Source organism: Grampus griseus, assembly GCF_964374135.1.
Source record: "Grampus griseus genome assembly, chromosome: 4".
Classification (NCBI taxonomy): Eukaryota; Metazoa; Chordata; class Mammalia; order Artiodactyla; family Delphinidae; genus Grampus; species Grampus griseus.
In genome coordinates, this window is record NC_138997.1 from 19,946,671 (window position 1) to 19,962,737 (window position 16,067).

Below are 16,067 nucleotides of genomic sequence, written 5' to 3' on the forward strand. Positions count from 1 at the left end.
TGTGGTACCTGAGGCCCCAGCCTGTAGCATCTTCATGGGAGACCCAGGGAAGCCCACCTCCCCGGGGCCCACATGAGAATGGACAAGTTGTCATTACAAGTCACCTGTCACCTCGCCTGTGGACCATGTCTTAATGTCGGTCCTTTCTAGATGCTGATGGCCTGGGTGTGGGTTGGGGAGGCCCCTCTGCTGCCTGGTTCCTGAAACTGCTCAAGGAGAGGGGTCTCCCCAGCAGAGGGAAGAGGGTAGAGTGGCATCCGTCTCCTAATGTGATTGATACAGCACTTTGTTTCCTTTCTCACTGATAAGTCTGCCCCTCCGACCTCTGATCCTTCACAGAAAGGACTTTTCACTTGGCTTGGGGCCTGGCAAGTCTGGGCCAGGAACCCCGTTTAGGTTCCGGCCCACAAGCAGCTGCCTGCCCAGGCTGTGCGGTTCCTGGAGATGGCCGTGTGCCCGTGAGGCCAGCCTCCCACCAGAGCCACAATCTGCACGTTAGTGCTTGGCGCCACCCCCCTCGACACCCAAACTGCTCTCCCTGACCTTGTGTTCAGAGATGGATGGGTAGGTATTTGGGGGCAATGAGGATGGAAAGCCCCTTCTATAAAGTGGCTCTTCTGCAGATGTTCCGGGGGCGGCCAGGCGGAAGGGGGTGAGGCCCACTCGGGCCCCAGCAGGAGGCAGAGGGCACGTGCCAACTGGGTGGTAGGAGAGGCGCTCCATAGAAAGACTGTTCGCAAATGTTCTGGAAGGTTCTAAAGGAACACAGGGAAAGTGCTGTGCCCTGGGACTGGTACATTTGGAGATTTTGAAACTACCCCGAGGCCTGAGAGGGAAGGGGAGGGAGGAGTCACAGGAAAGAGAGAGAGAGAAAGAGACAGAGCCAGAGAGGTCTGTGTGAAGGGGGCTGTCCTCTGAAGGGAGCTGTGCCCAAAGGGACACAGTCAGCCAAGACGACAGGAAACAAGGGGGAATAAACGCTCCGGCCTCTCTCTCCACCCTCAGTCTCCTTCTAGGGTCCTCAGTGGTTAAACCCGGCCAGAAGCCAGCGGGCACGGAGGCCTGTGGATGCAGCCCATGGGGTCGGCCTCCAGGTATAGTCTCTGTGGAGGAGGGTGGAGATGGGAGCTGGAGGGGCAAGTGGGGACCCCTCCGGGCTCACCTGGCAGCGCTAATCGCCGGTGGGCCAGCAGCGCCTGCCTGTGCCTCTACCTCTCCGGCAGAGGCGGGGCGGTGGGGGTGGGGAGGCTCCCGGCGCAGATGTGTCTTGTCTGAGTCCCCAGGGCCTGGCTTGGCCACCTATGTGGGAAGTGGTCCTTGAAAGAAGACAACCCCTGGCAGCAGCGGACAGGAACAGACCAAGCAGAGCCGCCCAGCCCCCATGCCCCGGGGACGACGAAAACTCAGTAAATGCTTCGTAAACCAAATGCACCGAAGGGCCAGAAGCTTCTCTCATTCACTGCCAGACCTGCAGGTTCAGAAGGTACCTGCCCCCAGTAGGGGCTCACTAAGTATCTGATGAACGAATGAATGAATGAATGAACGAGTGAATGGATCACTGAATGCCGGGGCAGGGTCACACACAGTCACAGCCACCCTCGGAAGACTTAGGAAGGCACGAAACAAGCTGCGTGGCCACCCCCCTGCACAGGGACAGGGGACAGGCCAGGGGTGAGTGGAGGGGGCTTCTCGGACGCTATCTGGGGAGGGGTGGCACGTGGCAGTCAAAGGGTTCTGCCTTTTAAGAGGTTTGTGTAATCCCCGGAGGTGAAGGGCGGGTGGTGGAGAACTCTAACGCGCTTTCTGGCTCTAGTCTCTTCTGTTCTGAAACCTTAACTGCTGTGAACAGACCCGAGTGCTGCAGATGAAACGACATGCTGCGGAGGTGCTGGGTGGGCGTGAGGTGCCCCCCAGCGCTGCTGGCGGGGGGTAGTGGGGTGGGGGACAGTGCCCTCTGCTCCCTCCTTCCCAAAGAAGCCCCCTCCTCTCCTCAGAGGTCAGCTCACGCCAGGGTAGGCTGGGTTGGCTCTGATGTCGCCTAAGTTATGGCCCGTGAGACTTCACGACAGTGCCACCACCCATGCGTCACTGGAGCCCGAGCCCAGGTCTCTCGGGGCTGCCCTGGGGCTGCTGTGTGTGCCAGCGGCTTCTCCTCGGGGTCCAGGCGTGATGACCCTTGCCTGGGTCATCACCGGAGTGCAGCGGCTCAGCCAGCCAAGGGTCGCCCTTGTTTGGGCCAGAAGACAGGGAGGAGGGCGGGGTGAGGTTGGGCCTCCGAGAGGCTGGGGGTGGGGTCAGAGGGGCCATCCTGCCAGCCAGCGCCCAAGTGTCCCAAGGCCAGGGGATGGGCGGGGGGGGAGCAGGGGGTGCTGCAGGGACAGGGCTCGTCACATTGACCTTGGCCTTCCCACACAGCCCGGGAGGTGACACCGGGGAACCACTCCCCGGGTCTGCACTCTCCGCTGCCCTTCTTCCCGCCTCTCAGACACAGCAGGGCTGCAGGGGCGAGAGGAGGGCAGGTGAGCAGGTGGCAGCGACCAAGGGCCATTGTGGGTGCGGGGAAGCCGCGCCCGAGTCTTCGTGTTCAGGAGAGGCAGTGGGGCTGCGAGCACGGGCATGCAGGGCCGGACAGAGGCCTGGAGCCCCTTCTGCAAGGTGAGCGAGGAGGACCCCGAGGCAGGGAGCGGGAGGGTGCACTGGGCTAGCTGCCAGCGTGCGTGTGCGTGCGTGCGTGTGTCTGTGTGTGTGTCTGCGTGTGCACGCCCTGCCGAGGGACTCCTCAGGCCTCGGGGGTCGGGGGTGACCAGTGGGGATGAACTCTGACCTCCCGACTCGGGGCAGCAAGCCCACCAGGCCTGTCTGGTTCAGCAGACAAGAGGGGGGCCTGCCTGGGACCCCGCCAGACGCCCCCTGTCCCTCCCACAGCTGGCGTGCACTGGTGTCAGGCTCTGCATCAGGGCGGGTCACGGGGTGGGCCCCCGGCACTGGGGCCCAGGCACAGGAGGTCAGTGCCGATGGAGGCAGGGGGGCCGAGCATCATGATGAGGGGACTCCTGCTTTTGGTCCTTCCTGATCGCCCGCTCTGCCTGGCCCTGGGACACTGGGTGACACTGGGATGACACTGCTAAGCCAGCAGCAAGAGAAGGTGGATTCTCTCCTTCTTCCACCCCTCCCTCATCTCCCCTCTCCTTGCGATGTCCCTCACCCCCACCCTATGAGGTGGTCCTCCCAGAGCCTGCAAAGGAGGAGGGTGGCCTGCAGGGGCACAGACCCACCTAGAAGCTCTTAAAACCCATACCAGCCCCGCCCGGGGTGGGCTCAGCAGCCTGGGGGTAGGTGCAGCACGTTGGATGGGGGAATCAGAGAGTCCCAAGGGCCAAGGCCTCCCTTCCCTGGGCCCAGAGCAGCTGCTGTGGAGCAGAAAGGGTGGAGCTCACCAGCTCAGACTGGGGTCAGGAGCCGGGCAGGAGGCCCTGATGCTGGGTGACCTGGGGAAGACAGGGAAGGAAGCCTTTCTCTCTCCACCAGCTTTACTCGGGCCTAAAAGGCAAAGGCAAAGGCACACTCCACAAGCACATGCAGTGCGGACAGTGCTTGGGTCGGGTCAGCCACCTGGGTCCAGATCCCAGCTCTGCCCCTGACATGCTTCCTAGCTCCCCGTGCAGTTTTCCCATCTATAAAATGGGGCGAGGGACCCCAGCCCCTGGTGAGAATGGACTAGATAACAAGGTAAAACACTTAGAACAGTGCTGAGCTCAGTAAATCCCACCTCCTGTTATGTATTAAATGCCAACAGGTATTTCTGAATTCTAACCATCCGTGTGGCCTGAAGCCCCACCCACCTGTCTGACTGGGAGCCCAAGACTAGGGAAGCAGAAGGAGAGGGTAGGTGACGGATTCCCAGAGAAGGAATCTGCGTGCCAAGGGGCCCGACCAGGGGGGCCTCGCCCCCTCCCTCCCTGCTGGCAGGGGCGAGAGAAGAGAGAAGGCAGCCCTCCCGCCACCCATTTCTCTAGGGAACAGTTCACAGAACCCAGTGGGTGCTTTCACACAACACCCATCCTTCTCCTGAGCCATCAGGGGAAGGGAGAGTGAGATCATTAAAGTTACTTGTAACCCACACAGCTGCTAATCCTCCTTCCATTTGGCTGCGGGATCCAGCTGACACCTCTGGGGGAGGGGAGGGAGCCCCACCACACCTGCAGGGAGGGGTCTCTCTCACCTCAGAACACCAGGTCCCAGCACCCTGCAAACCACACTGGGACAGAATGGCCCATTGCTCCCATTCTTAGGTGTTCTCTAACATTCTAGAAGGTTCTTTTAACAGGTCCTGGCTGCCCTTGTCCCCAGGCTCTCTTCTTTCCACTGGGGAAAGGCTCCTGCCCCATCCCTGTGGTTCTGGAGAGTGTGACAATCATGGTGCTCTACTGCCCCCTGCTGGCCAACTGTGGCATGCAATAAATCATGTCCATGCTGATTGGCTCAAAAGTGAGCATGTGACCCAAACAAAGCCAATCAGATCCTTCCACGAGAATTTTCCATATACCTAGAAGGGTGATTGTGGGCTGGGAGGACAATGGAAGGGGGACTATTTGGGGTCACCATCCCGAATAGCAAGGGGGAGCCATCTGTAATAGGAGAGGATGAGGCTAGTGTTTAAGAAGAAGCAGGGAGGCTCAGAGATGGGAGTGGACAGAGAGGAGATGGCCCCAAAGGTACAGCATGAGCCCTGGGGTAGCCTTGCTGGAACTTCTCAGAACACGCTTAGGCTTATCTGATTCCTGCAACTGGAAGATACTTGGTTGACACAAATACCTTCTTCCCAGGCAGAACAGATCAAGGGGAGCTTCCTAGAAGAGGTGGCATTTGAGGTGGGTCTTGGTGGCTCTGCAGGGTTCTTTCAGACAAGACAAACAACAGACCGGCGTGTGCAAATCATCGGACCATCCGCTGCCAATATGGAGCCATGGCCTTGCCAGGAGTTTCACATACAGCGTCTTATCCTCAAAGCAGCCCTTGAAAGTCCTGATTTATTAGAACTACTTTCCAGGTGAGCAGACTCAGAGAAGTCAGGTGGCTTATTGAAGCATGCAGCTGGAGAGTGGTGGAGCACGGTCTGGAAATCGAGGGTGTCTGACCCCCAAACCGCTGCCCTTTCCTCGCCCCCAGGCTGCCCATCTAAGTCTTGCTAGAGTTGGGTAAGGGGCGCTGTGAGGGTTATCCGATGTCCACCCGCTCTGTCCTGCTACCTATACAACTGGCATGCTGGAAGCTTCCCGTTAACACGAGAAGGACAGAAAACGCTGAGCTGAGGGATTCAGAAGGTTTGTTTTGGTTTTCAAGGGTGGGGGCCCTGGAGGGCAGCACTTGATTCTCCCCTTTGCCTCTGAGCTCCTGGAAGGCTGGGACCAAGCTTTATTTACCTTGGGATCCTCCTCTATGGGGCTTGCTGGGCTCACGGGATGCTTGTGTTGAAGTGGAAGGAGGTGGCATGCCCTTATGCCTTTTAGAAGGTCAACAACCACTGACGGGACACTCCTGAGGCCCCAGGTGAGGGGCTCAGGATGGGCTGAGCTACAGTCCCACTCCCAGGGACACCTCAACCAGTGGGGAAGGCAAACAGAGGCAAGATGAAAACATGTAATAAATGCAAAGACACAGAAGGAAAACCCAGGAGGCTGGGGGTGTCAAGATGCAGAGGACCCTGAGGGCTTCCTGGAGGAGGTGGCCTTGAGTTGAGTCAGTAAAGTGAGGTGACAGCAGGAGTGAGCCAGGTGCAGTGTGGTCAGGGTTCCAGGGGGTGGGAGTAGAGCGGGTTGTGAAGGAAGGTGCAGGGACTACCAGGGCTGGGGTGGCTGGCATGTAAAGTGCATGGCAGTGAGAGGCAGGACAGCAGCTCCAGGCTGGGTACCCGAAAGCCAGGAAGAGAAGGCGGCTCCAGTCTCTGGAAGCCCAGCATGCCCGTTCATGGACGCCCCCTGGTGGTGATGTGAAGGAAAGGCGGGCAGTGGTCACAACCACTGGGAGCCCAACACATAAAGACAGAAAGACAGGCAGACAGACGGACAGACACACACGCAGTAGTACTGGAATCCCCTTTTCGCTGTCTTCTCAGATTCTAATAGACTCCCCAGCCCCAGAGCTACTGCCGGTAATCCCTGGGGAACCCCCAGTGTGTCAGCCTGGGGGCAGGCCCCTGGAGGGAGTGCCGTGGGTCCCCTCTGACCCCGCTGCATCAGCCCAGTCTCAGGCCAGGACCTCCACCTGGCTTTCTAAGTGTCCTTCAGCGGACCCCCTGTGCCCACCATACTGGTCCCTCTGAGAGCACTGTCCACTTGGAGACTCCTGAGCCCCAGGATGCTGGCAGAAGCTCTAGGGGATCCTCCACTCCTGGACACAGCAGCTCGACCCCCCTTGGGTTCCCACCCATCTTCCCTGGCGGTCCCGGTGGGTCTGTGCTCACAGCCACACAGGGTGGTAGCACAGAAGCTCTCACACGACCATGGCAGTGCCAGCCACACTCAGAACTCGGGGACAGCCCAGCCTGCTCCTGGCCGGACACGCAGGACTGACGGGGTCCACGTGGACGGACGCGCCCCGGGATGGCACCTGAGTCGAAGGCTGCCGGCTCTCACTCCGCGCCTTCTCCCTCGCCAAACCCGCTCCACTTGTGAAGTGTGACGGGCGACAGGCCGATATCCTGGCCAGAGTGCTTTTCAGCCCTGCAAGGTCTGGTCACCTGGGTCCCTGCCCTGGGCCTTCCCTGTCCACACTCGCCCTGGGCTGAGCCAGGTGATGGGGAAGCAGGAACTCAGGTCAGGCTCAGAGCCATTTCCCAGGTGGGTGGGGCTGTGAGAGGCGGCTGCACCTGTGGAAGCCCCCAGCCGCAAAAGGTGCAGCAGCTCTGCCATGCTCCCCGGAGCCCAGTGGGCCTGAAGCTACAACCATGATGGCCGGAGGAGGGTGGAGGCGGGTGTAGACCGGTGGCTAAAGCCCTCCCCGCCTCGGGGCTCCAGCACCTGAACAGCCCTCAGTCCTGACAACCTGGGGAAGGGGCTGCACGGTGAGGGACCCGGAATTGACTAAAGATGTTTCCACTACCACTCAGGAGAACAGGGCTCCACGTGGATGTTAGGTATAGTTTCAGAACATGAAGTTTCCTTTCTGCCCTTGAATCTGAGAGCTGAGCGCTCGAACCTGCTACAAGAAAGACTGGGCCTCCTTGGAACACCTTGATTCCTCAGGCTTGATAACAGTTAGTCCCCCTGACACATCCCGCCCAGGTCACCAGCCGGCCCTGCAGAGTGGAAGGTCCCTAGTTAGGTGGGTGGGGTCCAAGGTCTGAGGTTACCTGTCGCTCCCATTCCAGGCGCATTCGAACTTGTCAAAAATGCAGTCGTTCTCATACAGGGAACAGAGCTTGCTCCGAAGGTAATCGTGGACCTGGTGAGAGAAGGGGACGGGGTGAGCCGAGGGGGGCACCCCGACAGTCCTGGCCCCCCTCCACGAGGAGGGTCTCACTGAGCAGGCCTGTGCCCTCTGGGGTCTGGACGGCATTCCCAGCTCAGCCCTGCTCATCGGGAAGGGTCCATAGCCTGGCACACAGCCGACCCCTGAGCTGTGGCCAGAGAGGGGACCAAATCCTGGCTTTGCTCCTCCCTGGCTGTGTGACCCTGGACAGTGACCTCACCCTCTCTGAGCCTTGGTTTATTCATCCTTAAAGTGATAAGAGCACTCACCTCATGGGCTATTCCAGGATCAAATGTAAGTGACTATTTGGTATAGGGTCATGTCCTCTGAGGACAAGTGGTCACCGTGAGCACATTGGCGACCATCATGGAGAAAAGGGGAAGGAGAATTCACATAGGCCTCTCAAGCATGATCTCGGCAGACGCCACCTGTCCTGTTTTATAGATGAGGCACTGAAGCTCAGAGGTTAAGTAACTGGCCCCAAGTCACACAGCGTACGAGTGGAAGGCCAGGATCCTCTCCCAGGGTTACCAGACACCACAGGAGAGAGGCTGATGCCCCATGACCTGCGTCCATCTGACTGTAGCCCCATCCCACAAGCTCTATAACCACAGGGCCTCCTGGGTGCCAGCTCTCTTCGGGGACAGGGCCCTGCCCTCTGGGTGGCGGAAGGGGCAGGTAAATGGGTAACATGAAGCCTGAACTCCCGGCTCTGCCCCTTTGTGACCCAGGGGAGTCACTTAGCTGCTATGAACCTCAGGTTTCCCGTCTGAAAAGCAGGTCATGAGATTCCCCCTGCTGGAGAAGCGCATGAGGGTTCAGGGCAACGACCATGGGGCAAAGCACCAGGGAGGTGTTTGCGACCCCGATTAACTATGGAGGGATGGAGAGAAAGAAGTGTCCAACTCCTGCTGGGCAGTGACATTGGCCACAAACCAAGGGTCAAGTGCAGGGAGGGGTGTGGAAGAAAAAGGGGTTTTTTATCCTTTTCCGTCGGGGAACCTCTTATTCATCTTTAAAAAGCCATCTTTAGAGGAGGTCTCCTCCTCTGGCAGCCTCCCTGGATTCCCCCAGGCTGAACTTCTCTCTCTGAGTCCTCAGAGCATCAAGTACACCTGAGGCTCCTGCCCTGACTTAGCGTGTGTTTATATTGACCCCGCAGCCTGGAAGGTTCTTAACACAGGACTTCCTCAGGCCTCGGATGGCATGCCCCTCCCCAGAGAGGGCTCCCTGCCCGCCCTGCCCGCGAAGCTTGCTCCACTGCCCTTCTCTTCCCACTCAACCTGCACTCCTGCTTTATTTTTATTTTTGGGCCCTGCCTCACAGCTTATGGGATCTTAGTTCCCCAGTGAGGGATTGAACTCGGGCCCTCGGCAGTGAAAGTGCTGAGTCCTAACCACTGGACTACCAGGGAACTCCCCGCACTACTGTTTTAAATTCTGTCCATATGCTGACATCACCCAGATGTTTCTCTCCAGCCAGGACCTCTCTCCCCAAAGCCCACACTGGACCGTCCAGACCCCTCGAGGCTGGTGAACCCTGGTCCCTCTACCGTCCCCCATCCTTTCTGGACAAAGGTACAAAGGCCACAGGTGACAGCATGCTTCCACACACGTCTTGTCTCTCATACCCACACTCAGCCTGTCCAGGATCCAAAGCAATCCGGAGCCCAGTCCCTTCTCACCACATCTGTCCTACGCTGCCACCCTGCTCCAAGCACCACCACCCAGCTTATTGCAAACGACTTCTGGCTACTCTCCCTGTGTCTGCCTACACCCCAATCCCCAGCCCTGGTTTATCTTACAGGCAGCAGAGGGATCCCTTTGAAACCAAGCTGAATCACGTCATGCCTCTGCTCAAAACCCTCCGGTGCACACAAGTCCCCCCGGTCACCTCTCTGACCTCAGGCTCCTCTTCTCTCCCATATGTTCACTCTGCTCCAGCTGGCTCCTCACCATTTCTTTTTTTTGGCCATGCCGTGCGGCATGTGGGATCTTAGTTCCCTGACCAGGGATTGAACCAGTGCCCCCTGCATTGGAAGCGCAGTCTTAACCACTGGACCTCCAGGGAAGTCTCTCCTCACCATTTCTTGAGCGCACTAACCATGTTCCTGCCTCAGGACCTTTGCACTTGCTCTTCCCTCCTCTGGGAACACCCTCCCTGTAGAGGGCTCCTGCCCTTATTTCCCCTAGGCTTCAGCATCCCTATTTTCTCTGCCTCAGCCCCTGGTTTGTCACTCTTTTGGAAGCTTGTGATTATTTCACCTATTTGCTAGGTTTCTGGTCATCTTCCCTGCTGAAACGGATGCCCCTCTAGGCAGGACTTACTTGTCTTGTTCCCTAACAATTTCCCAGTGGGGTGCACAGGGCCTGGCACATCACAGGACCTCAATACATTTTTTAAAAATAAATGAGTGGGGTTAGAGGCAACTGGAGATGGTGGGGCTGGGCTCCCCAGGTGGGCCACCTGTCTGAAGAAATAGCAGGGCCCTCCCCCAGCTGTTTCCCTTTCTCCACTCTGCTTCCTCAAAAGCCCTCAGCGGCTCTCATGTGGTGTGTGTCTGTGGCTAGAGGTCTCCTAGCCCATGGCCACAGCAGGTTCAGGTTCACTGTGTTCCTGTCATCTGGGACCCTTGAGGGTGAGGTCACGGCTCCTCCCTTCTTCTGAGCCCAGGGTCTAGTGGGGCACAAAGCACCAGCCCGGTATGTGTACGACTAAGATGAATAGGGATAAACGATGCCTGAGGTCATTTCTGGACACAGATTGTTAAGATGCTCGTGTTCACCCCTCCAGGTTGGCACGTTTGTGTGTGCTCGTTGCACTCAACGCAGCCTCACTGATGCACTCGTCCAAACACACGTGCTGTTCTCTCCCGCATACTGAGTGCCTCCTGCCCTCTGGTGGCAGGGTGAGGAAGGGTGTTGACTATGGAGTAAGAAAGACCAATCTAAGGTCGGCTGCTTGCTACTCTACCACCACAGATATGCCATTTAACTCAATTTTCTCCAAATAAAATGGGATAGAGAGAACACTGTCCCCACCGTCCGGGACAGCTGGGAGGCTTAGAAGAGGAAAAGCGTGCCAAGGTCTTATGTCAATGAAGCACATGCTAAGGCTCACTTAACACCCATCCCTACCCTTTTCTCCCTGTCTTCTTCAACCACAGAGGCTGTAAACCTACTAATTTTTCCAGCCTGGTCATGGGCCTGTTCTAGCCAATGAGTTGTAAGAGGTCTTCTCAGGAGTGTTCTGGGAAAATTTTTGTGTTCATAATAAAACATACCACAGATCCAAACAGCACAGACTTTCACACTTCCTCCTTTCCTGAATGGATGGTCAACATAGTTCCTGGAGTTGTGGCAGCCATTTTGCCACCATGAGGTATCAAACATGAAGGTAGAAAACCAACACTCAAACAATAGTGAACTAAATCACAGAAGTGGCTACTGGGACACTGGGCAGGTCACAAAGCCACTAAGTATTCTAGGATACTCCAGGCTTCCTGTGAAGGGAGAAAAGCCCCTATCTATTCAGTACTGCAAGTCAGCCAAACACAATTCTGTTTTACACAATTTCTAGCGTCTAACAGCTAAAAAATGTTAGTTATGTTGGTTTTACATAAAGATTACTATTTTAGAATCAATAGGTCAGCTGGGCCAGAAGCCAAGCACCCAGCTTTGGACCTGGTCCTCCAGAGCAGTGATTCTCCCACTTTATTGGGTCCTCACGTGCTTTGGGAATCTGAAGGCTCTGGACCCTCTCCCCACAAAATGCTCACATTGAACACTGCACCTAGCTTCAGGGTCTGGGGGCTTTTGCTGACACCAGGGACACGAAAGGCTGAGGGGCCTCAGAGGGCTGGACACAGTCATGTCCCTGGGCAGGCTCTGGGAAGGGCATGCTCTGGGAAGGTGCCGGAACAGTTAGTCCCACAGGCCTGAGCAGGGGTTAAGTCATTCCCGCCCCAGTCTCTGACCCCTCCCATTCCCAAGGGTAGAGGAGGGGCTGACCCCTTCCTGGGAAGTGCAGTGGGAGCTGGAGGCCTGCAGTGAACACAAGTGGCTAACAAAGGGGCCCTTTCACGAATCCGTCATCCCGAGGAAGCTGAGGGACGGGGCAAGGGCACCGGAGCCGCCCCAGACGTCCCTGTGGGTGTGGAGATGCCAGAAGCACACGTGTCCCAGGTCAGGCTCTGAGTACCCCGTCTTCCCCTCTGAGCTCTGTGCCCCTTCCCAGTGGGGGCCCTCCGCCTCCCAGGACACAGCCCTCCCCCAGTCCTTGGCAGGAAAGGAAGACAGGGAAGGGCGCTGTGCAGCTCCCGTTTGGGCCCTGAAGCTGTCACTGCCCAACTGTAAGGCAGCTCCCCATATCCTAAGCTCTCAGTATCCCAGGTTCCCTTCCTGTCAAGTGGGGCTGATATCACCCCATTCACAGGGCCAGTAAGGAATAGAGGAGAAAAATATATGTGGCACTCTGTGTGCACCCAATACTTGGTGACACTATGAGGGTTTGGCTGGGTTTTCTGCGGGGGGGCGGGGTGTACTGTTTTCCCACTCACATCTGTACAACCAAATCCTACTCATCCTACAAGGTCCAGCACAAATGTCACCTCCTTCAAGAAGCCTCCCAGACTGCCCCAGCTAAAGACATAACTGGCGCAGCCTTAAAACAGTCCCATATTTCCGCCAAATTTTAACATCATATGAATTTTGTTTTCTATTCCCTAATATATATGGATGAATCATAACAGAAAAATAATAAATGACTTTCCAGGAAGGTGTCCCATGCTTCATCCTGTATGCCTGGCTGTAAAAGTCTGCACTGAGGATTTAGAAATGTACCACGCTCCCATTTCACCACTGTATCACTAGCTAAGGATGCTCCCTGGGAGAGGGCAATGCTTAGCCTGCGTTAATGGTAGGACTGCAGACGCCGGCTCCAGGGGAGGGAAGCCATCGTCTGCACCCTCAAACTGAGCCTGGCCTGATGCTCATCTTTGTCCCCTGGACCTTGGACTGCAGACCTAGTCACAGCCCTGCCTCGGGGCAGGAGCCAGCCAGCACATGACACACAGCTTCCCGTGAGGCGGGGCTGAGCAAGTTCTCCTGTCCTTGGCTGAGCTATGTGGGATGAGCTGATTTCTCAAGCCTCAGTGTCTCCACCTGCAAAATGGGCTCATGAAAGCCACCCTATAGCTGGGAAAGCCCCTCAGTGTGAATTCTCAGCACAGGGAAGGCGGCAGCGGGTCTCCCACCCGCAGAGGGGCTGCGAGGTTTTCCAGGCATCAGTGCCCACCTGGTAGGTCTCTATGGGCCGCGCCTCCATGTTCAGGTCCCAGACCTTGACTGTGAGGTAATCGCGGGTGAGCATGTACCGGCCGCTGTGGCTGAACTTCACGTCCGACACAGAGGAAATAATTTCCGAGAAGAAGGAGCGGTTACTGGGGTCCTCGGGCTCTTCAAATACTGCGGAGACAAAAACAACCACCGTCACTGGGCCGCTCCCACCCATGGGGTCCAAACAACAGACAACTCCATTTCCAATCTGGGCTCATGCGGTAGGTCATTTATTCATTCATCAAACTTATAACTAAATACAGGTCAGGCCCAGGCCCAGATGGATCTTCCAAAGAGGGAAGAACCAGCTCTTGGAACAGTGTTTATTGAGCATTTACTCTAAGCCAGATTCTGTGCTGAGCCTTTCCCGTGTGTTACCTTATCTAACTCCACAATAAAAATATCATGTCGGTACCACTAATATTCCCATTTCATAGCCAAGAAAACTGAGGCATGGATGGCCTCAGAGCTGGAAAAAGTGGTGGAGGAGGGATTTGAACCCAGAGCTGAACTCAATGTGCTGCTCTCTGCTGCCTCCTGGTGATGCCAAATGCCAGGACTGTGAGGTGTCCGGGCATCCTCGAAGGTGCTGGACCACGTCCTGGACTAGGTTGGGCACCGCCTGTGGTTCTAACTGGCTCTGGGGCCTCTGTTCATGGTGCACTGGGCACACATGGCCGAGCCCCACTCATAGGTATGTTGTGTTTGTCTGCCGTGCGGGTTGTAGCAAAATCAAACTTCGCCACCACGGATGCAGCCTGAGTCCCGTTTGCTGCCTGCCACCCACCTCCTATTATTTTAGACCAGCTGCTCCACACAGGAAGTTGCTTACCTGACCCCTGAAGGCAACACCTTGCTGCCTTTACCAGAGATCCCAGAGTGGGCAGTGAGTGGCTCCCCCAGCAGCATCCCTTCCCTGCTGTCCCCCATAGCCAGGGCTTCCTGACACAAGGAGGTCCCCATGCAGCAGGACAAGCTCTTCCAAGTTCCATGTCTGTTGCTGGCTGTCCCAGTAGTTTGCCCACCTCACTGGACAATCAGATCCTACAGTGGCCCTGGTGCTGCAGCAGGATGGAAATTAGGGTCCCTGCTGACCACTTAGGACCTGGGCCATGGATGGGCCTGGGGGTCAGGGAAGAGGATGGCGTGGTGGGTTGGCAGCCATCTACAGCCAGTCTGGAAGGACTTTTAAACATTTGACAACCTGTCCAGCTGTCCCCATGGGCACCGGCTGAGTGGCTGCCCTGCCTGCTTGTCTCGAGGCTCCAGGCTTAAAACAGGGAAGCAGAGAGCTGATCACATGTCCCCAGAGGCTCACAGGAGTGCCCTTCCTGCTGGCCCCTCTTATCTGGGAAAGTCCCATATCCCACTTCCCAGGTCTGTCCCAGCCCCTTACCCCCAATCTGGGAACCCGTTCTTCTTCTTGTCCAAGGTAGACACTGCTCCTGCCTTTCCCAGAGATACAACTCCTGCCCAGCGCCCCTCTGCAGGGTGGCTGGAAACATTTCATGCCGATCGGATGCTCTCATGTGGTCATGCCTACATGCATTCACTCATCCTCTCAGTTAACCAGTCCATACTGAGCGCCCACCATAGCCAGGCACTGTTTGAGGCCCTGGAATGCTTCAGTGAGCAACACCCCCATTCTCCTGGAGCCCACAATCTCCTCCCAGAGTCAGACAGTAAAACTCAGTGACATGCAATACCGTTGGGCCATGGTGGAAGAAAGATAAAGTAAGTGAGGAGACAGAGAGACATGGGGGCTGGTGATTTGGATAGACAGGGCCTCTATGGGAGAGCACATCTGAGCAGAGACGTGAATGAAGTGAGATACCAGGGAGTAGAACTCCAGGCAGAAGTCATAGCATGTGCAAAGGCCCTGAGACAGGGATGAGCTGAAGGCCACGTAGGCTGAGAAAGGTGAGAGCGAGGGGCTGTAAGCCGTGGGAAGGGTGTCATCCTGTAGGCACTAGGGAGCCACAGAGGGGCTCGGAGAACGGAAGGGCATGGCAAGATTTGGTTTTCTCCAGGATTCCCCTCCCTGCAGTGGGGAGGAGACCTCCTTGTGGGTCACCTTTCGCCTCCAAAACCTCTGCATTCTGATTGGTCATCTCACATAATCGTGTTTTGTGCCCTGGTACACTGACACCTTTATTTTTGCAGGAATAAACATTCGTAAGTTTTCTTTGTTAAGCCAAAAAGTTTAAATCAATGCCATTTCCCTCTTCTCTCAGACGCCCGGAATAAAGACAAATGCAATCCTTGATTTCTTACTTAAACTAAAGCACTGAGATTCTGCATTGTCTTTAAATGAACAGGGGTAGAGACCTAATACTTGGGAGAAATGGGGCAGAGAGTTTGAAAGAAGATGCACCTCAAACTCTCTTCAGGGATCTGGGTAGCCCCCAGCACTTCCCCTGGTACGTGGCAGGAACTCTCTCTCGACTGAATTAGCGTCTCTGCTGCTAGGCGTCAGACAGAAGGTAAGATATAAAAGCATAAAGCGGGGCCTGTCTCTTGCACCCCGACTTTGTGCCCCTCGCCTGCCTCGGTGGATTCCTCCAGCCTCCACCCAAACCACTAGGGCTGGTCCAGCTCACTCCGCCCTGCACCCTGCAGGGCTCCTGGCACGCTTTGTGGGGTTTCGGTAGGCAGATGGGGACCAAAATCACAGAGGAGCAACTGCACCGCATGTCACAGAGCCAGGGGCTGCGTCTTCTGCTAGCTTTAAGGAGCAGGAAACCACAAAGGTCAAGGGCTGAGAGGATGACCTAATCCATAGTTGAAAAGAGAAGCACCAAACGGCCCACTGCAGTCTCAGTTCTGGCTGTACTTGGGCACTTCTGATGGTTTCTTTAAGCACAAAAGCACCAGAACTGAAAACGATTAGCGGGAAGGATATTGACAAGCCTGAAAAAAGTTACACCTAGAAGTTCTTCGTTTTCTTGTCAAATATTTCTATGAAATTTTCGATACAAGTATTTTTTGTCAAAAGACTGCAGAATCTTCCGTATCAATCCCTCCCCCTCCCCCCAGACACAACCTGCACGTCCCAGGCCATTAATAAGAGATAAGAGGGTCTCCCTTCTAATTGACGGAATCACTAAGGACATCTCACAGTAATTATTGCTGCCAAGAGTTCAAAGAATTGCATCCCAGAGCCCCTGTCACTCGTGGTGGGCTCTATCCCACCTCTCTCGCCTGCCCTAATTATTTTGTAGTTGGAGGGCTCCGGAACAGCAGAAATCTCTGTCCGATCTT

At 56.2% G+C, this 16,067-nt stretch overlaps 1 protein-coding gene across 1 annotated transcript in view; it reads right to left on the reverse strand.

Annotated features, from left to right (window-relative positions):
* The window catches only part of PPP2R2C (protein phosphatase 2 regulatory subunit Bgamma), a gene marked incomplete at its 5' end in the record, with an annotated part of 133,319 nt that overhangs the window by 1,501 nt on the left and 115,751 nt on the right, over positions 1 to 16,067 (reverse strand). The window contains 2 exons of the mRNA XM_082653279.1: positions 7,352 to 7,443; positions 12,766 to 12,935. Coding sequence (XP_082509405.1) covers positions 7,352 to 7,443; positions 12,766 to 12,935 — 262 coding nt within the window. The remainder of the gene's footprint in view (positions 1 to 7,351; positions 7,444 to 12,765; positions 12,936 to 16,067) is intronic.